General features: G+C 37.3%; 3 protein-coding genes across 3 annotated transcripts in view; all 3 read left to right on the plus strand.

The window, feature by feature from the left end:
- LOC116298383 (uncharacterized) lies at window positions 1–3,469 on the plus strand. Its single transcript, XM_031706809.1, has 2 exons — window positions 1–144; window positions 2,381–3,469. Exons 1-2 carry the CDS (start codon window positions 75–77, stop codon window positions 2,878–2,880), a joined length of 570 nt encoding a protein of 189 aa, XP_031562669.1. The 5' UTR covers window positions 1–74; the 3' UTR covers window positions 2,881–3,469.
- Window positions 3,470–3,599: 130 nt separating this feature from the next.
- Window positions 3,600–16,284, plus strand: LOC116298365 (coatomer subunit gamma-2). The gene is made up of 27 exons (XM_031706788.2): window positions 3,600–3,724; window positions 3,815–3,864; window positions 3,951–4,031; window positions 4,413–4,484; window positions 4,852–4,931; window positions 5,180–5,204; window positions 5,423–5,473; window positions 5,566–5,658; window positions 5,945–6,031; window positions 6,110–6,226; window positions 7,340–7,380; window positions 7,880–7,934; window positions 8,146–8,224; window positions 8,817–8,995; window positions 9,410–9,510; window positions 9,680–9,752; window positions 10,294–10,372; window positions 10,567–10,731; window positions 11,364–11,439; window positions 11,721–11,824; window positions 12,145–12,288; window positions 12,843–12,914; window positions 13,248–13,390; window positions 13,790–13,961; window positions 14,340–14,437; window positions 14,880–15,018; window positions 15,823–16,284. Exons 1-27 carry the CDS (start codon window positions 3,685–3,687, stop codon window positions 16,050–16,052), a joined length of 2,646 nt encoding a protein of 881 aa, XP_031562648.1. The 5' UTR covers window positions 3,600–3,684; the 3' UTR covers window positions 16,053–16,284.
- A 2,323-nt stretch (window positions 16,285–18,607) lies between these two features.
- Window positions 18,608–20,810, plus strand: part of LOC116298179 (protein polybromo-1) — a 29,405-nt gene continuing 27,202 nt past the window's right edge. The window contains exons 1-3 of the mRNA XM_031706562.2: window positions 18,608–18,939; window positions 19,493–19,590; window positions 20,610–20,667. Coding sequence (XP_031562422.2) covers window positions 18,784–18,939; window positions 19,493–19,590; window positions 20,610–20,667 — 312 coding nt within the window. The 5' untranslated portion in view covers window positions 18,608–18,783. The remainder of the gene's footprint in view (window positions 18,940–19,492; window positions 19,591–20,609; window positions 20,668–20,810) is intronic.

Here is a 20,810-nt window from a genome sequence, read left to right on the forward strand (position 1 = left end):
CCGGAGAGTCGGAGCGGACTATCACTTTGAAGCGAACCAGCCAAGCAGCTTGTAACATCAATTTTGCAGCCACCATGGAACAACTTCTCTATCTCGCAAAGATTCAGCTGTTTCTGGTAGTTATTTGTATGGCGACACATACGGGTAAGGGTAACACTTTTTCGTACCAAGTACTTCAGCTATCGATCCTGAAAAAATTATAACTAAGAAAAAAAATTAAGATGTCAAACTGGGTTCCCTAATTGTTTCTAGCAGCAGTCATCTTAGTATGTCCTTGTTAATCGTTTCCCTTTAGTGCTTTAAGGAGAATAAGCCTGTATATTTTAAATGTCTTTAATATTTCGATACGTTTTTTTTTTAAAGCTTTGATAAGGTTTTGCCATAACTCGTGGGGTCCCTAACGTTTTTGCAATCAATGATTTTTCCATGTCCGACATTCATTCTCGTCTTTGACTTGAGTTAAGTAAAATTTGAATAAAGTTCGGAGTGCTGTTAATCCTTCTATGCATCGGCGATTAATCAACTTGACCACGCAATCAACCTGAAAGGAATTCATATTTTTTATTAAACATGTCAATTTTGTCAACAAAATATCTAACATACCCCTCGAGTCTCGAAGATCACATAATTATCCGTCAGTTGGATACATACTACATACATGTAATAAAATGGTACAGTTACTTTGAGCAAGCAGGACTCGGCGACCCGGTTGCATAATTGTTCCTGAGTCTTTTAGCTTAGCCTGGAGAAGTTACAAAAACGTTTGTTTGTCTGAGACTCAAAGTCTAATTACATTGCGAGATTGTTTGATAAATATCACAACTTTGTACCTTCAATCAATCGATTGTTACATCATGAGTTAGTGTGCGCATGCGTGCGCAGACTCCCGTTTTTACTGCTCATGTAATTGGAAGAGAGTTCATGCATGGGAAACCATTTTAGTGTTATAGTATGTACTCACAAAGTGTAATCTTAGCCAATTTTTCTGAGATAGCGGAAATGGGTCATCCTGGTCTAACTACCAACTTTTGTTCTTTTCCTTGTGTGTGTATTTTTTTTTCTTTTTTTTGGTGTTGGTTGTACCCAAGATAGCCCAGAATGCATTACGTTTATCGAACTAAACGACCCGGTATTGTGCATGCATTTCGTTATCGAAATGGTATTTTCTGTGAAGTCTATGATCTCGATATCTGTATATTATTTAGTCTCCGTTAAGGCTATAGAATACCATATATTTTCTTTCCCGATCCGTTCTGGGCTGAAAATTTTGTATGATGTGCCCTAGAGATAAAATAGCTATCCAGTCTTGCTTTCGTGACAGCTTGAGAAACACCCCACTTGACGTCTTTCAGTCATACAAACTTGCGCAAAACGCAAAAGAAACTTATGTGTGTAAGTGGTGTGTACACAAAGAAAGCACAAGTGAAGCGTGGGATATTGTGGTCTGCCACTCAAAAGCATTGTATAACTAGTATAAACCTTATCAACGAGATCAGAATGCAATATTCCATATGGGTGGCCTATCTACAGCCAATTCAGGACAGTTTGGCTTTCCACAAAACCACTAATCCATTTTCTTTTACTGGTGTTTAACTTAACAATTATTGAGACACTCACCATCGTCTTTTGTCTTTTATTTTTGTTCATTTGCTTCTATAGGCAACAGCTTTTAGTTCTTATAGATCCTTACTAAGTTACACCATCCCTCTCTCTCAACAAAAAAAGGTTGGAACAAAAAAAGATTGTAAATGATTCGAGACTTTTTTCGATTTTTTAAAAGAAAGGCGAAGTCACCACCAAATCGTTATTGAAGTTTTATCTCTTTGGAAATGATTGCAGCCAAAAAAGAGCGAACCTTGCCACCATGATGTTTTAATGATAGGCGAACCGAGAAACGTTGGACATTTCGTGCTATATATCAGGAATTTAATATGCAGTCGTAATCCAAAAGCAAACTTTCCCATTCATTTTGTAACGTCTATAATCTGATGGATTACGCGCGTCAATTTTTCACAAATTCCAAAAACAAAAAGGTGACAGAATGAGCTGTTACACTAACATGCGCAACATTTAGGTACTGGTGCGTACAGTGGTTTTGTACGTAGGTCGAACACCGGCCGTATAAACTTGTTGTACTTCACAGATCTACGTTTCCGACTTAGTCCCTGGGGTGTCGAATACTTCGTTATGAAGTACTCCAACGAAGGACTAGCGTCCAAAATGTCAGTTCATACATATATTTTTACTATATGGTTTTCAACTCAGTAATATTATATCCATCTTTTATGCTGTATACATGTACACCGAAGCAGCTCTTGATCAACTAAAATAGTCCCAATATTGACTTTTATTCTAAAATTTTTCATTATTATTTCATAAGCGTCACCAATCAAATGCTTCAAGTGCCAATCAGATGGAATCCAAAACATTTCTTGCGCAAGTGACTATCAAGCAGAGGAATGCGGTCTCGATTCGAATGGACGAGCTTACAACGCCTGCTATTCGCGCAACCAAACCAACGACTTTCCCGCCATTGGAGTCCAGTTTACGGAGGATAAAGGATGCGCCTTCCATGGAGAATGCGATTTTTTAAGAACAATATTGTGTCACGATACCTATGGCTTTTTACGGAGCTGTTTTCTTACTTGCTGCGTGGAAGATTATTGTAATCAAGGTAGTTTGAATTTCCCTGCAGAGCCAACGACAATTAGAAGGGATATCACTACAACAACCAAACCAACGACAAGCAGCGAAAAATCTTCACGGAAATCCATAATTATCACAAAACCAACAGTTACGAGTTCAGATTATTTACCAAAGAGTTGTCAATATGTCGTTTTCATAGTGACAATATTCTTGATACTTCTAGTTTTAATTTAAGGGATGAGGTCAAAGCAATTATCTCTGTGGGGGGAGGGGGAGGAGGGGGGTGGAATTTGTGGTTCCAAAAACCGTGCGGGGATCGACTTTAAAAATATAGAGTCGATCCTCGCATGGTATCATTACTTTAATGTCGTCCAGGGCTAATTTAATATTGAGCTCAATGAATGAGGCAATCTTTTAACTAATCGAAAAATTAGATCCCACTTGCTCAACTGTTAATTTATATTTAATATCTTGACTACTTTTTCCCTTGAATTAATGGAGACCCTTAAAGTTACGACTCTTTCTCAAAGAACTCAAGTCAAGACGGCCTTCAATCAAACTGACTTTACTGTGGTTGGTTGTTGCTATCGTCATTTGTTTGATATCCGTCTATTTGTTAACCAGACATTGTTTTAAAGTCACACTATTCATTTACATTCTTTTTTTTTTCTTTTTTAACTTAAAACTTAAAAACTTTTTTTTTACAAAATGAAAGTGGAAGCGAATAAAAATAAGTATTTATCAAAATAAAAGGAAAAATAAACCCTCAAATATTATATATCTTTACAATGTAATAGCAAAGCTTTATATTAGCTTGTGTAAGCTGGTTAGGGTAAAAAGAAATAAAAGATTAATAAAATCAAGTATTTATTCCATCACACCACATGTTTGTATTCGTAGTTGACCGTGAGAGACTAGTAAAGATAATACCGCTGTTTAGTAAAACGCCCGCGATTTTTTTCCCCTGTGCCACGTCGGCCATTACAAAATCATCATATCCATTGACATTATCTACAAACTGGGGTATTTTAAACCAAAATGCAGTACCTTAGGCGAGATAAAAAAGACGAGGAAGAATGTAAGTTTATTCAGCTTTATATTCTTGTATTTTTGGGGTGATTTGAAGAAGATTTAGTATTTTTAACAGCTGTTTTTATTTACCCATCAGCGATGGTGAATCCATTCCAGAACATCGATAAGGGAATTGTCCTTCAAGAGGTTGGTCAATTTGTCTTTAAACTTATCCCTAACGTAATAGAAATTGTTCTTAGTATGTAACTCTTTAACTATTTTTGATGACATAGGCCAGAGTGTTCAATGAGACTCCGATTAACATCCGAAAATGTATCCATATTTTGACCAAAATCCTCTACCTCATCAACCAGGTTAGTGCAGTACACCTACCGGTATAGTTTGATTATTTAATTGAATATTAAGTTTTGATAGATTTAATAGAATTTTATTTTTAGGCTAGAGTTCCTTTTTTACTATTTAGGAATATGAAAATCTTTATTGGTTTCCTACAGTGGTCTCCAAATATTCGAACATTTCTTACACGTCCCATCCCCCATCCAATGCCCCTTTCAATCATCCGTATAATTTTTTCTTAAGGCTCAAACTTTTTTAGAATTAAATAAAAAAAGACATGGCGGCCATGTTGGAGATATAACAAAAGAATTCATTGACAATTCTTATGTTAAGTTCCTCCAACATGGCCACTGTGAAAACCATCAATATGAAATGAACATGCATGCTTATTTTTTTAGGGGACACATCTGGGCACTGTTGAGGCCACTGAGGCATTTTTTGCCATGACAAAGCTTTTTCAATCCAAAGATGTAAGTAAATTTATGACAGACAATATTAAGGGAAAGCTGAGGGAAACAGAGTGTTTTGTGGCCCAGAGATGCTGATGTTCCTCTGAGCATGAGCTGATGGTATGACTTTTGGTGTTATGATTACTGTATTCCCTGAGGAGTAAAGGAAAATAGTGGGAAACAGCGAAATTTGATGGTCGTAAAAGTTTGTAAACTGCACTGAGGTTTCAGACCTTATTACTTCCTTCGAGAAAAAGGACAAAGTTGGTATATAATATCAAATTTAGCCACAACCTTTAATTGCTTGTTTAGTCCATGAGCCTTTGTCAGACGCTACGTGTATTTTGCTTGTTTACTTGTACTTATTTCCTTTTCTTGTGTTTGTTAGTTGATGCTGAGAAGAATGGTATATTTATCTATCAAAGAACTGTCAACTATTGCTGAGGATGTTATCATTGTTACTAGCAGGTTAGAAGTTGGAATCACTGTTGTCTTATTAATTTTTAGTACTTAGATCCTCTTTGACTATTATCCTCAGAATGTTGACCACTATACCTTATACCTCTTGGTCATGTAAATCCCACTATAGGTTAGATATGGCTTACAACTTCCAGTATTTTCCAATTCATATTTTGTATCCCCCCAACCGCCGACAAGATAGTGTGTGGTTCCTATCATTTATGAAGATGTTTGACTTGAGTTTTCTTTTCCTACAGCTTGACCAAGGATATGACTGGAAAGGTAATCTTAATACCATCCATAAGGTTATCCAGTACTATACTGTCAGATTCTGAAAGCATTACATGTACATGTCATGTCAGTAAAACCCACTTCCTAAAAGAAAATGCTCACCCACCAACATCACTTCTGAGCAACATTACAGTCCATGTACATGTACATTTCCCCCTTTTACTGTTGCAGCAAATTTGTTACAATATCTCTCGGTCTTTTGTATTTAGGAGGACATGTTCCGAGGCAGTGCCATCAGAGCTCTGTGCAAGATTACTGATGTAAGTAAAATGGTGTTGTTTTTATATATGATTTTGCTTCATACTTTGGTTGTAGTTGCAGTCAAAAAGAATGTTCTTGTTCTTTGTGTTAGAACACCATGTTGCAAGGAATTGAGAGATACCTGAAACAAGCAATTGTGGACAAGAACCCAAGTGTTTCTAGTGCTGCACTAGTATCAGCTTTGGTGAGTATTCCTTGGATGTATGTGATGTCATAGCCACCATTTTGGTTGACATTGACTAAACATTATTTTGGTCCTGGTGTTTTGGCATTTCAACCAAAGTTGTCCTATTCTCATGGGAAAGGATGAACGTCACCAATAGCTGACTCAAACTTATTACGGTATAATAGCTTCTACCCTCTCAATCATGGTGCTTCATATGAAAAGCACAGATAAATTGTACTAATATTATTTGATTCTTTAGTTCATTACTCTGTATATATTTTCAACTTATTCAATGTGTTTACAGCATCTGCTGAAGCCCAACTATGATGTCGTCAAGAGATGGGTCAATGAAGCCCAGGAAGCAGTGTCAAGTGACAACAATATGGTTCAGGTATGTGGTACACTTGGTTAGTAAAAAAATGGAATGCAAGGATAATTCTAATTATTTTTAATTTCGTAATTTTTGCAGTACCATGCCCTAGGCCTTCTGTATCACATCAAGCAAAGTGACAGACTTGCTGTTTCTAAGCTCATAGCCAAGCACTCTAAGCATTCTCTTAGGTCTCCATATGCAGTCTGCATGCTGGTGAGTATAGGTTAAAACACAGTGTAACTGTCTCGTCTACAACTAAAATCACCAAACTGTGGAAAGGGCCCAAATTTGTTTGTTACAACCACTCCCACATTCTTTAGTTGACACACCAACATTCTTTCTACGCGTTGCTTGAATGAGAACCTCCGAGTTGGAACGCCGCTTCCATTTCTTCTATTTACACCTTCTTTAATTAACAGTTCATATATAAAAGCGATACAATGGATGATGGCAATAATAAATACGAGTTTCATGTCACATTCCCATGTGTGAAAGGATATATTGACCGCTACAAGGCAAATCTTCGAATCATTCTGACCGTATTATATTTAATTCGATTCAAGCGGGCGATTTCATTGAAATTCCTGTCAAAGGAGCCAGTCACTAAGTCTCCACCACGTTCTATGATGCCTTGAACGATTTTGTGTCTCAAATCAGGGCCAATGGCTTTTCCTTGTTCATAAATGCGACCAGTATTCAAAATCTCAGACTTATCGTTGTCGGCTGGAACGTTGATGGAATTTGTGGAATTTATCAAAGAAAGTGGGCGTTGTTGTAACAAAGAAATTCAAGCCCATTCCACAGTTCGGTGATTTTCGTTGTATAGCCACTTTTCCATGGAGGATGGTTGAAACAAAAAATGGCTTGGAGGGGGGTGGGGTAAAGGTGAAATTGGAAGGAAGAAAGAGTCTTGTACTTCTGCACATCTTAAAAACAAGTGAAGTCAACCATTCCTATTCCATTCCATGGGCCCTTTGAAGCATTGTCTTTTCCAACAATTTCATGGAAACAGTTAGATAGAGATCCACCAAAACCTACAGTAATTAGTCATGATGGCAAATGGTATGATTCGTGTATGATTTGTGAAAGGAACATGTGAGTTTAGCATTGTGTGCACATTGAATGTACATGTAGTGTTAGTGTGTATGAGTGAAGTGTCCCCAATTGACCCCCCATTTAGTGGGAAGGCACTAGAACGAATAGACACTTCAATAAAGAGATTTATTCTTTTTTAATGACTGTATTAGTTAAGTTTTGGTAAGTAGCAGTCTTCTTATTTCAGCACTAATACTGAAATATGTAATCATTTGGATGATTTATATTTAGATTCGTATTGCATCCAAATACCTAGATGAAGAGCCAGATGCGTGAGTATTATGTCATAAATTTATTGTACTCTTAGGTTTTAGTATCTGCATATGAAGTATCTGCATTAGGTGATTTGAAATATATTATCTAATCCAGAGAGCATCCACAAAGTTGGGACATGATATTATTTTATGTATATAGTTATATTTTTATGATTTTTATTGGTATTTTGTTTAGATTAGTTCCTAATATTATTATATATGTATGTATATATATGAGTGTGTGTGTATATGTATATATATATATATACATTATTATATATAATTTCGATTGTGATTACAATATTTATTTATATTATAATTTTAGTGAATTAGATTAGATTTATTTTATATCATATATATTGTAATGCGCTGCTGATAATTTTATTGAAGCAGCACAATATAAGTCAATAAATTATTATTATTATGTATATGTATATGTATATTTGTATATGTAGTATAGTATATGTAGAAGCAGAGAATGTGAAACTAAGGTATTTACATTGTATTTTAATTTCAGCGCAAGCAGCCCATTGTATGATTTCTTGGAGAATTGTCTGAGGCACAAGAGCGAGGTAAAGCCTTTGTTTTTCCTTTTTAAAGATGTGCACTTAAATTTTAATAACTATCGAGTCATTACCTTATTTATTAAGCTGAGCGTTGTGTGCATAGAATATTGAAAGTAGTTGTAGTGTGTGTGAGCGAAGTGTCCCCAATTAGTGCGAAAGCGCTAGAACGACTAGACACTTAAATAAAAATGATTTATTTTTATTTTTATTTTATTAGATGGTCATTTATGAAGCTGCTCGTGCAATTGTGAACCTGAAAAACTTGAAGTCCAAAGATTTGTGCCCTGCCATTTCTGGTAAGCAATAGATAACAACTTATATCACTGATGTCACAGGTTTAATGGAACATGTCTAGATACAACCTATGTGTACAACTCCTGAAATATTGTTGGTGTTTGGATTTTTAGTACATGTAGAGTCTGATATGTATACTAATCATTAATAGTACAATTATTAATAGTAATTGTCTACCCAAACTATCAAACTTCTCTTACCCTTCAGACCCTTGAAATCATATCAAAATACTGAATCAACCTTATTACATATAGCTGATCAAAGTCAGGGCATGGCTAACTCACAGATGGAACCCTGAAACAACCTCTAGGCTGATTAAAGTCAGGGCATGGCTAACTCACAGATGGAACCCTGAAACAACCTCTAGGCTGATTAAAGTCAGGGCATGGCTAACTCACAGATGGAACCCTGAAACAACCTCTAAACCTATTATGAGTTGATCAAAGTCAGGGCACAGCTAACTCCAAAATCAAATTGGAATTGATCTTGACACAGTAGGTTTTGTGGAAGGAGGAAAACCAGAAAACATGAAGGATTGGTGCAGGCAATTTTAGCAAGTGCTGGACTGTAATTACAATTCTGATTTTTCTGTAGTTCTTCAGCTGTTCTTAAGTTCTCCACGCCCAACTCTGAGGTTTGCGGCAGTGCGTACGTTGAACAAGGTTGCAATGACCCAGCCCATGTCTGTTACTACATGCAACTTGGACTTGGAGAACTTGATCACTGATGTCAATAGAAGCATTGCAACACTGGCTATAACAACTTTATTGAAGGTATAGTACTGTACATGTCACTAGCTGTGATTCTGATGATGGTGATGGCAAATTGATGGTGATGGTGATGGCAAATTGATGATGGTGATGATGATGATAATTATGGTAGCGTTGGTGATGGTAATAATGTTTGCGATGGAGATGGTGATGATGCTAATGGTGGGGATGATGTTAATGATGATGGTGATGATGATGATGATGATGATGAGATTTAGCAATTGGACATCCACAGAGTAGCACTTCACCCACAAAATCCCAATGGAGTTTGTAAGTTGAATTTTTTAGGAGAGGGAGAGAAACTAGAGAACCCAGAGAAAAACCTTCAAAGCACAGGAGAGAACAAACAAGCAACTCTACTCACATATGGTTCTAATTGGCCATAATTTGAGTGTATAATTTGTTTTCTCGTTTCAGACTGGCAATGAGAGTAGTGTCGAGAGATTAATGAAGCAGATTTCTTCTTTCATGTCGGAAATCTCAGATGAATTCAAAATTGTGGTGGTTGAGGCAATCAGGTATGAACAATGGGGTCACCTTTTTATGCTACTACAGTACCATCTTTCAAGTCAGAATGTGAAACTGGCATATTTTGGAGATACTAAATGTGATGATGGTAATTGTAATTGATGATACTGATGACCATGCTTATCTCTCAATATCTAAACCTGTTGCACATATTTTCAGGTCTCTCTGCCTCAAGTTCCCTAAGAAGCACCTTGTAATGATGAACTTCTTATCGTCAATGCTCAGAGATGAGGTAAGTAATATATTATTTATCATTACCTTTAACCACTACATTTATGTAGAACAAGTTGGCTTAGTGGGTTGAGCATTGGGCTTGGAGATATGGGAGCTCATGGGTTCAATCCTGGCTGGGGTAGCACTCAGGGTCTAAAAAAAAACTAAGTAGAAGGTGCTGCTTTTGTAAACACATTTCCAATTGTTAGACATTCACATACAATGTATCTCTGTATGACCATTCCAAATGGCAGTCTCATTTCTCTATATTACCTTGCCTTGCTTTGGATAGTTGTAAGAGAACCACTGAGGGCTATAGTCAAAAGGCATTATTTCATAATTATTATAGAAGTATATTTTTCTACCAAACTCATTGTACCACTTGATAAAAAAAGAGACTAATATGTTTTCACATGTTTAAATTGTTTAATTTTTAAAACATTTTGACTGTGGCTGTAGCAGTCTTCTTCAGAATGAGATTTGCCACCACTTACTGTAGCAATACTATGTAGCGATACTTCTTTTGGGTTGTTTTAAAATTCCTCTCTTTTCCCTGACAGGGAGGATTTGAGTACAAAAAGGCTATAGTGGACACAATTATCATAATCATTGAAGAAAATTCAGAGGCAAAAGAAGCAGGTTTGTAGAAAAGCAAATAAACTCAAGTCTAACGGAATTCATACGACATCAAGCCCGGCAGGACTTCAAACCGGGTCGCATTGGTGAGAGGAGAGCCCTCTCACCATTATGCCACCTGTGCTTCCCATGATTTCCCATTTAGATGTCATGGAATGAGATTTTTTTCACTAGTGCTCACCACTTTCTTGGTACAGGGCTGTCCCATCTGTGTGAGTTCATTGAGGACTGTGAACACACTGTTCTGGCAACTCGCATCCTTCATCTTCTTGGCCGTGAAGGACCCAGATCTCAACAACCTGGAAGATACATCCGGTTTATCTACAATAGAGTTATCCTAGAGAATGCTGCCGTCAGAGCTGGTTAGTACTGGAATTCTGTGATAGAGCACAGGGCTACAAATTATTAAAAGCTGTTGCTGCTATTTTCACGTAATGTAGTTGAGATTTGCCTGTTGGAATTTGTTTTTTTCACTGTTGCCAATCAAAAATATAGAAGGTACTTCAGGACTGGTTAGTTTTGATTGACGGCAGTGACTAACCAAACTTCAGCGTGCAGCTGGCAGCTACTGAGTTAGCATATTTATGAAAATACCAGTAAGCATCTACACGTATTTGGTAACCCCCATTTCATATCTCAGTTTTCTACCCTTGTAGTTGAAAGCTACATGTATCTTTGTGTCAATTTTGAAGAAATTATATCTAGTAAAATTGCACAATCACATTACCTTATGAGGTGACTGCCTACTTTTGAACGTCTAATTTGAGCCCAGCCCATGAGATGTGCTAGTGCCAAAACTTGCAAGTGGCATCGATTAAATGCTTGTTATCTTGAAAACAAGCTAGCTAGGGACAGTGCATTTTGCTTTTTATATTTGAGACAGTATTAAATTTTTCTTTAGAAAACCTTAGTTTTACAGAAATTTTATTTTTTTCCCAAAAGTACAGTAGTCAGTCAACTTAAGCATTAAGTTTTAAATATTCATGGTTTTCAGCTGCTGTCACTTCCTTGGCCAAGTTTGGTGCCCACTGTGAAAGCTTGTTACCAAGCATTGAAATCCTTCTTTCAAGGTAATGACCATCTGATTGCTTAAAATAAAATAGACTTTAAGCTCATTTTTACAGAGGGAGAAAACCTAGAAAGCCCAGAGAAAAACCCTTAAATCTTAAAAGAGTATTATCAAGCAAATGTGTCAAGAACAAGGATTGAACACACTAGTAGTGACGAAGGAGCAGAGCATTAGCACCACTTAGCTTCCCTGTCGTTAGCCTCATCAATGTAGTCTTATTTTTTGTGTGCTTTGGATTGGTGCACTATTCTGTACTAATAAAGTATTGATGTCTGTTTGAAGGTGCTTGTTGGATACTGATGATGAAGTAAGGGATAGAGCAACATTCTACTTGAGAGTCTTGCAGCAGAAAGACAAAGGACTTTCATCAGCATACATCCTTAATGGTAAGCTCTACTACCTCATAATCAGAAATTGCAAATTTCCTTTAATGACTAGAATTATTTCAATTTATGCTCAAATTATGGACTCATTTTTAAAGTTTGAAAGAGTTTTACCTATTTGATGGTGTCATGGAAGCCATGCTTGTGAATTATAGGGAAGAGGGGGAGCTACATGTATGAGCAATTCAGTGGATTTTGTAGTTTCATTGCTTTTCCCAACCTATTTTTTGGGGTGATTTTCTGTGCGGTCTACCTCTGTCTCATTTAATGTATCCACCTTTTTAATTTTTCTATGTTTCCTAATTACTCATCTTTATTATCAGGACTCCAAGTGTCCATTGTTGGATTAGAGAGAGCCTTACATGCGTATGTCAAAGACACCAACCACAGCATACCCTTTGATCTCAAGACTGTTCCCTTGGCGACCACATCTATGCAAGAGCAGGTCATTAAGGCTGGCAAACCAGGTGAGTGTAGAAACCATTAGATATCTGACCTTCGCCAATACCTACGTATTCTATAGCAAGCATAGCTCAGCTGGTTAGTGTACTGCTTTCAAAACTAGAGGTAACTGTTCGATTTCCAGGATCTCCGCTTCAGTTTCGACTTCTCTCTGTTCTGTGTAGCTTTAGCTTTACTTTTTAATAGAATTGGGCAACCACAACCCATAGTTTCGAAGTACATCCAGGCACATAGCCAGGATTTTGCCTTTGGGAAACCCAAAACCCCTTTTTTAGAACATCGGTAAGTTGAACTTATCACGTGCCTTCATAGATGTTTTGATTCCTACAGAGTTATGATGGGGGGTGGGGTGGGGGTACTCCCTCTTGCCCCCCTGGCTACAATTAATTATTTTTACCTTTCTTAAAACAACAAGCCAATCATCTATTATCTGGTGAACAGCTATTGAAGGTGTTGGAAATTTGCAAAAAACCCAGAAGGCTTATATAACAGCTAGTCGTCTTGGTCGTGTAATTGTGAAAAAAGATGTGACTGAACTTTATTCCTTTCTGTTGTTTAGTTATTGAGACTCCTGCTGCTTCCACCAAGCCAACAGCTCCTGTTGCTGCAGCCAGACAAGACGTTTATGCTAGTAAGTAATCATTATAAAAACCTTTGAGCTGGGGCGTAATGTTTTTCCATCTCAGACCACCTTCCATTATCTTGGGAATAAGAATCTTTGTCTGAGTTGTATCCATATTCATGTGTCTTTTCATGTGAACCGTTAAACAAAGAAATGATACTCCTACGCAGACGTTTTTACTGTCACGCAACGTCCACCAGGGACACGTTGCGTGACAGACCCTAAGAACGTCTTCGTAGGAGGCTAAAGCTCCAGTAAGGTCTTTTGTAGACTCCTCTTGTGAAGATATTCCTTTAGTTTTGCTTATAATGATAACACTAAAATAATTTCTTTCCTTTGCAGCTCAATTGGCCGCCATTCCAGAGTTTGCCAAGCTCGGGCCTCTATTCAGATCTTCTCCCAAACCTGCTGAGCTGACTGAATCAGAGACCGAGTATGTGGTGAACTGCATCAAACATGTCTACACTGATCACGTGGTCTTCCAGGTAAGTAATTAACGATTGGGATCCCTGTGGGTTACGTTGGTCATGAAATATAATGACTCCAGTTTTAGTTCTCTGCTGCTTAGGGTAAGCCTCGATTTTCTGTAGAATATTCATGTGTTCCAGTGTAGGTTCGTGGAATTTCAAAGTGTTTGTATTGTTGAATTTGTGCATTATTTACTTTAGCGTTGGTATTTGTGAATATTCAGACGCTGTAATGGGGCTAACCCTGAGTAAATGAGTCTGTAATCAAAGAACACAGAGAAATTGTACGAATCCTAAAATGGTTACCCTAGCACTCAGCCCTACGGAGGCGAAGCAAACAAACTCCGCTCTCAGGGTAGAAAATGGCTTGTTCCAGTCATTCAATTCTTATTTTAACCGCTTTTTTTTCATTCACAGTTTGATTGTACCAACACGCTGAATGACCAGGTCCTGGAGAACGTGAGAGTGGAGGTGGAGCCTTCTGACGGCGAATTCGAGATAGTGACCCAAATACCGTACCCCCTGCTATCATACAATCAACCAGGGACGACCTATACCTTGATTAAACTACCTGACGATCCCACGTCTGGTGAGTATGAGACACTAGAAAAATTGTGCTTCATTCACGCTTGAAGCACAAGCCTAAGACTGCGCATGCCCCAGAAAAAACTCTGGTGGCGGTACAGTTTCGGCAAGAGCTTTTTCTCGAGTCTCGTTTTCCTTTTCTTTGATCCTTGTTAATCATACTGCGCATGCTCGACAAAGTGCAAGAAATAATGTAAAACTCTGGGGTGGGTACGGTTTCCTGTACATGCTCGACAAGTGCCAGAAAGAATGAGAAACTCTGGGTTCGGGTGTCCCTTTTCAAATCTTTTTGAGCCCTGTTATTCTTACTGCGCATGCTCAACAAAGTGCAAAGCATTGGATGGCAAAACTCTCATTACGTGTGTTTTTTAAATCTTGTTAGTCGCTTGTACGTTCTCATGTACGCTTAAGTTCGTGGTTAAAGATTGCGATCCAAATACTGGTGAAGCTGACGAAGAAGGTTACGAGGACGAATACGTGGTACGTAAACTGTTAGTCAGCCCTATCAATCGGCTGAATATATAAACAAAATTATAATGACACAAGGTTCATACTAACCCTCAATCCCTTCGAAAACTGCTGGAATTTGATGAAAGTGCTCAATTTTGTCTTGTGCCGTGCGCTCTGCCGTGAAAAACATGCAATAGCACCCTTGAATAATTAGTTCTATAAATGAACATGTTTATTTTACATTTTTACATGTAATTAGGATACATTATTAGCATAGGTAGGTAGATATTAGTATAGGTAGATAGCATATATAATTATATATTATTACATATATAAATAGATAAATTTAAGATCCAAACCCCCCTTCCCCCCGACCTTCGTAGAAATATTTTTTTAAACGCTTATAAGCAATCTTGCGGGTACCCTGTTTGCACCGACTTATTCGTTTGTTGTTTCGTTGTTGTTGTTGTAGCTGGAAGACGTCGATCTGGTTGTCGCTGATCAAGTGCAACCTGTCCTCAAGACCAACTTCCTGGCTTCTTGGGAAGAAGTTGGTGATGACTACGAAAGGCAGGATACTTACGCTCTCTCCCAGATGTCTAGCTTAGACGGTATGTCTAATTAGTATACTGCGTGTTCCTTTTCTTCCTTGCTTCCTTCCTTCATTCCTTGCTTCCTTCCTTGCTTCCTTGCTTCCTTCCTTGCTTCCTTGCTTCCTTCCTTGCTTCCTTCCCTCCTTCCTTCCTTCCTTCCTTGCTTCCTTGCTTCCTTCCTTGCTTCCTTCCTTCCTTCCTTCCTTCCTTCCTTCCTTCCTTCCCTTCCTTCATTCCTTCCTTCCTTGCTTCCTTCCTTGCTTCCTTCCTTCTTCCTTCCTTCCTTCCTTCCTTCCTTCCTTCCTTCCTTCCTTCCTTCCTTCCTTCCTTCCTTCCTTCCTTCCTTCCTTCCTTCCTTCCTTCCTTCTTCCTTCCTTCCTTCCTTCCTTTCTTTCTTTCTTCCTTTCTTTCTTTCTTTCTTTCTTTCTTTCTTTTTTTTTTTTGACTGATTAATATGCCTCTCAAAAGCTAGAATGATCAATTAACTTACCGGTTGACCGAACAAATGGCGGATCGACTGAGCAACCCACCGACCGACCGACTGATTCATTGACTGCCAATCCACTGACTGTTGAAGGGAAGGAAGGAAAGACGGAACGAGGGAGGGATGAAAGGATGGACGAGTGGGAGGGGATACGAATAAATGGAAGAATGAGTGCATGAATCCCCACCACTCCTTGACTGAGAGAGGGATGGAAGGAAATAGAGAGGGATGAAAATGGGAATGAATGAAAGGAAGTGTGATTGAACAAAGGAAAAAAATGAGAGGACGAATGAGACCGCAAAACAAAAAGTTTATCTTACCTTTCTTGTTCCTAACAGAGGCTGTCAAGCAAATCATCCAACATCTCGGCATGCAACCGTGCGAGCGGAGTGACCGAGTACCCGAAGGAAAAAGCTCTCACGCCCTCCTCCTCGCTGGTGTTTACCGTGGCAATAAAGATGTTCTCGTCAAAGCAAGACTAGCATTTAACCAAGGAGTCACCATGAATATCACTGTACGCAGCAAAGATGAAAGCGTTAGTGAGGTCATACTTTCTGCTGTAGGTTAGACCGGTTTTACTAGAAAAACTGGTTTGACGAAAAACCATACACCTTATAAATTCAATAGTATACTTAATGAACTAAAAAATCAACAGCATTGTCTTTGATGATAACTCTTTCAGTTTTATGTCCACGTTTTCCCTGGTAGATTGGGTTAAAACAATATCCTCTGAACCAAATCAAGTTTCCCAAAATACGTCATATTATATAGGAATGAAAAATAAATATTGCAGGAAAATAGTCAGAGTTTTTGTCGTTATATTATTTATCTACAAGCTTACTTGGTCTTAATAAATATCTGGTCAGTCACCATAGTTACTGTTGCCATGATATTATACTTCCCCAGCCCTTGTGGAGGAAAGTCAACACTCGATTGTAATAGTTTATAAAAGGTTTTATTTTTTTACATTTGCAAGGTGATTTCTGACTTGAGTATTACAAGTTTAGGATAAAGTACAAATAGTTCAACGGAGTTCTGTAAGAGGATCAACTCCCTCTCTTTACAAGATGTTATTATGGCGCAACAAGATTGCACTAAGATGTACTAATGCAAAAGCCTTGGTACTTCAGTTCTGCATAATAATAAACAAACAACAGCGAAGTCTTGTGGTACATATAGAAAAAAGTGTTCAGTAGATTTACAGATTGTTTTATCAAAAATATTTAGTATTAGTCAAGTAGTTTTCCAGATTATTACCAAGAACTAAGTCATTAAAACATCGTCAAATGAACAACCGCAATAATACACATTACGATCCAAGATCCATTTGTACTTTGTTTCATGACTTAGTAATGAAAAAAGTTCAATTACTGACAGTAAATCCCAAATTGAAATAAAAATGTAGTTTTGGTGAAACGTTGCACAAATTAACCGGTCCAAAAACCGATCCAAAAATCTGTACTAGTCATTTCCCAAAAATGGTTTGAAAAAGAATATCGAAAAAGTCCAGAATTGAGTGTTGAGGTCCAGGAATGGTGAAGAGTTTGACATGCAGACATTCATTCTGCCTGCAGTTCCACAGGTGATAGAAAAAGTGAGTTCCAGCGACAGTTTTTCTTGTTGATGTTCATAGTTGATTAGTAGGATGTACCACAATTAAGCGCAGATCGTTGCCATACTTCTGCAGTATTGGTTCCCAGGTTATCATGGTAAACGGGAGGGAGACTTCAAAGACAGAGAAACGGATGTAGAAGTCGGGCAAGGACACAGATAAAAAGACACAATAAGACACACCCACTCCACACACTCACTCACTCACTCACACACACTCACGCCCAGCTCGAAGTAAAATATGTCCGACAGCCAAGGGAAGTCTTGTATCCATGAACTCCTTTCAAAATCTGTAGTATTTAGCAGTCAAGGTTGAATCAGATGAGTAGTAATCAGTAGTAGTCTTGTAGCGGGCTGTCGGACTTGCATTAGGCTTTCTACAAGAGAAAGCCCTTGCGCAGACCACAATAGGTCTTTTTTGCATTATCTGATGCAGGCTTCTTTTTAGGCATTTCAACTTCCTCTTCTTGTTTGGTCATCTCGGCCTAAAGTCAAAAATATCGTAAGATTATTGTTTGATTTCAAAAAAATTGATGATGAGAAAAATGAAAAGGTGAATGGAAGGAAATGAGAATTAGTCATTTGATTTCCACGCACGCGCACTACTTCACAAATTCATGGTATTCTCCACAAAGGGATGTTGTTAATTCATTACCTTGGTGCTGTTCAGGTAGGAGTAGGCAACATAACTGCCTATCCCGACAGTGATCAGGGCTGCTCCTCCAAGAAGGAGGTTCCGAAGGAACGACATGACCACACTAATCCTTCGTAACGAAGGTAATTAAGTAATTGGTCTATGTCGTCATCATTGGGTTCTAATTATCATTAGTCAATTAACCAATCAGGTGTTTAGGGTGATCTCCATTGGAAAGAATTTTGAAATCGTTGGTGACCAAAGGACACACTTTTTTACGCTGTTCCTTTGAGGCTTATTACGTCGTTCAAAATTGATGTGGGATGAATATATTATTTCTTTGATTGCAATAAAATGTGGCCCAACTCACTTAAGATAATTTGGTTTGTAAATGCATCACAAAAGCTAACTAAAAAAAGTTTTAATTTTAATTTTTGAAAACCATTTTTGACCTCTTCGGTGACGAAATGCGCACTTAGCTGTCGTATGATTAATGACCGTCATAAACACAGTTCTTGGGAATGCTAGAAAATTGACTTCCCATATCCAACTTTTCGATGACTTCGTTTCTAGGTAAGGAAAAGCTTTCATTCCGTACATTAATGAGTTTTGAGAGAGATTTCATGGTATAGTAGTGGGCATACCGGTAAGACAAGACGAGAAAAAAATCTGGTGAGCATCTACAAAATTAGAAAACGGAAAAAAGGAGAGAAGAGAAGAGAAGAGAAGAGAAGAGAAGAGAAGAGAAGAGAAGAGAAGAGAAGAGAAGAGAAGAGAAGAGAGAAGAATGACGCAAGGAGTCTTTAATATTGTTCCTACATGATGTACCTTCCTACCTCTTACGTAGTATCGCATACCAAAGTTACTGCGGGCTTCAGTCCGCCATTGTTGGAGTAGCTTGCCATGTGATTAATGAAGGTGTAAAGAGAAAAGGACTTTACGTCCTCAAAAGACGCCAACTACTGCCGAGAACTTGCTTTAATTACCATGCTTATATGCTCCAGAAAATCTAGTCTTAATACTGCTTAGAAATATCAGAGAAAAATTGGTGAAAATGGCGAAAAGAAAGCGTGAAAGTCAAGGGTCGAGTGCTGAAGTTGATTCTGGCGCGAAAAAACCTGATGAAAACCCTGAACAAGAAAGCAGTGCTTCTGCCGTTGGAAGAGAGAGAAAACGAAGGAAATTATCTTCTACAAAGAGTAGTGATCCGGTAAGTGTAGGAATTCGCTTGTTTATCTTATTTTGAGACCTTGTTTTTTCAACTTATTTCTGTTTTACTTCAAAATATAAGTCAAAGTTTTTTATCTTGTCAATAAGTTTACTACTATTAAAAGCATTCTGGTTGTAGAAATCGTTAAATTACTGTCGTATCAGCTTGTACAAATTACTTTTTGGGGAGAAAAATTTGCATTTGTATTTATGTCAGTAATCATTTAACCCCTTCTTTAAGAACCTCGTAAAAATATGAACGAAAACTGGCTTCAAGTAAGAAAAACTTTCTCTAGTTTTGGATCATTTTGGCTTCAATAAACAAAATATTTTTAAAGATCAACGAGAATTAAAGTTATTTCTAATCCGTCGAATTGTTTTAAATATTTGTTCGAATTTATTTTATTTCATTGTTTTAGTGTTTTTGTAAATATTTCAGTGTTTTTGTTGTTTATCTGAAAACCATTTGAGAGCATGAAACGTAAGAACAAATGCCCAGCTGGATTGAAATACACGAGCTTGAAAACCTACTGACACTTTATGCTTTATTGCAGGCTGACATTTGTGCCGAGCTGTATGATGTAATACGCAATTACAGGACAGATGATGGCAAGGTCTTGTGTGAGTCATTAATCAGGGTGCCAAAGAGAAGGTATAAACTTGTTCAATACTTTCTACCTACGGGAAGTTTTACATAATCTTTTTTGTCAATAATGGTTGTCAATTAGGTTTTTTTTTTCGTTTCTAAAAAAGACTGACTAGGACATTAATTGTTTTCTAATTCACAATAATATTTTTTAACTATTTATAAGAGTGTCATAAATATGAAAATAATTACAGCTAGTAGCTGCCACATCATGGCATGAACATTATCTCATGTTTTGATTGATTTTTTGGCAGCCTTGTCTGAAAGTCTAGGTTGCAAACCACCCTCAAAACTCTGGCAATTCAAATGACTTTTAACTTAAAAAATAAAGAGTTTCAAGCTAATTCTCATCGATGTGGTTGGGAAGTGAATTATTTTGGAAAATACTTCACAATCATTCATGAAAGCAGGTTCAAAACCTAAATTTTTAACTTCAATTTTTTTGGAATAACGGAGTAGTTGGTTGGAGGTTTTTAATTTTAAACACGAAGTCTTGAAAGCTATATTTGACCTCATGGAATTACTGGTCATGCGTAATGTGAATTATTTGTAAAGATATAGACAATGTAACCAGTCAAGAGGATCAGTCTAAGGGCTATTTGTCCAGACAAGTAGCAGTTTTTGCAGGACATGGTCTGTTGACCATCCATTATTTTAATTCTTGAGATATGGAAATATAACGAGACAAATATGATCATTTTATCAATTCGAAATTTGTAAGGATTAAATTTTTTAATTGAGACGTGTGGATAATTGATTGCAACAACTGATAAAATGAAGCAAAAAATGTTCTTAATGATTCAACTTCCACCTGATTTACAATTAGAACTTTGGTTAAAAAATTGCATCATGAAGAAAAATATAGAAAAATCTTCATTGAACTACTTTTCGTTTTGGACTTGAAAGTTGTTTTCGCATACAAGTCTCGAACACTTAAAATCTCTAAAAGTATGTTTTTCTGTTATTTCTGCAATTCTAAATTTTGCCTCACTTTTTCATAGTAATTTATTTTGTTATAATCATAGGAGCAGTCCAGAGTATTATGAGGTTATATCAAGCCCCATTGATTTGTTAAAGATACAGGTAAGAACGTGCTATATATCTTGCCATCGTATATAGGGGTTACTGTATTCACTGTCCAGAAGGTCCTGAAAGCATAATTTGTGCCTGTTTCTTGAATATACAGAGGCCATTAAGAAAACTGTGTGAAAAGACAATAGGATTGA

This window comes from Actinia tenebrosa, unplaced genomic scaffold (assembly GCF_029948245.1).
Source record: "Actinia tenebrosa isolate PJP-AT-01 unplaced genomic scaffold, QUT_ActTen_1.0 PGA_scaffold3__52_contigs__length_22856419, whole genome shotgun sequence".
Lineage (NCBI taxonomy): Eukaryota > Metazoa > Cnidaria > Anthozoa > Actiniaria > Actiniidae > Actinia > Actinia tenebrosa.

Bases quoted from the DNA above. Each gene is read 5' to 3' on its own strand.
- LOC116298383 (XM_031706809.1), top strand. From the start codon at position 75: ATGGAACAACTTCTCTATCTCGCAAAGATTCAGCTGTTTCTGGTAGTT. The intron at 145-2,380 runs GTAAGGGTAACA...TTATTTCATAAG, and splicing joins TTGTATGGCGACACATACGG to CGTCACCAATCAAATGCTTC.
- LOC116298365 (XM_031706788.2), top strand. From the start codon at position 3,685: ATGCAGTACCTTAGGCGAGATAAAAAAGACGAGGAAGAAT. The intron at 4,932-5,179 runs GTTAGAAGTTGG...CTTTTCCTACAG, and splicing joins GTTATCATTGTTACTAGCAG to CTTGACCAAGGATATGACTG. The intron at 7,381-7,879 runs GTGAGTATTATG...TTTTAATTTCAG, and splicing joins CTAGATGAAGAGCCAGATGC to CGCAAGCAGCCCATTGTATG.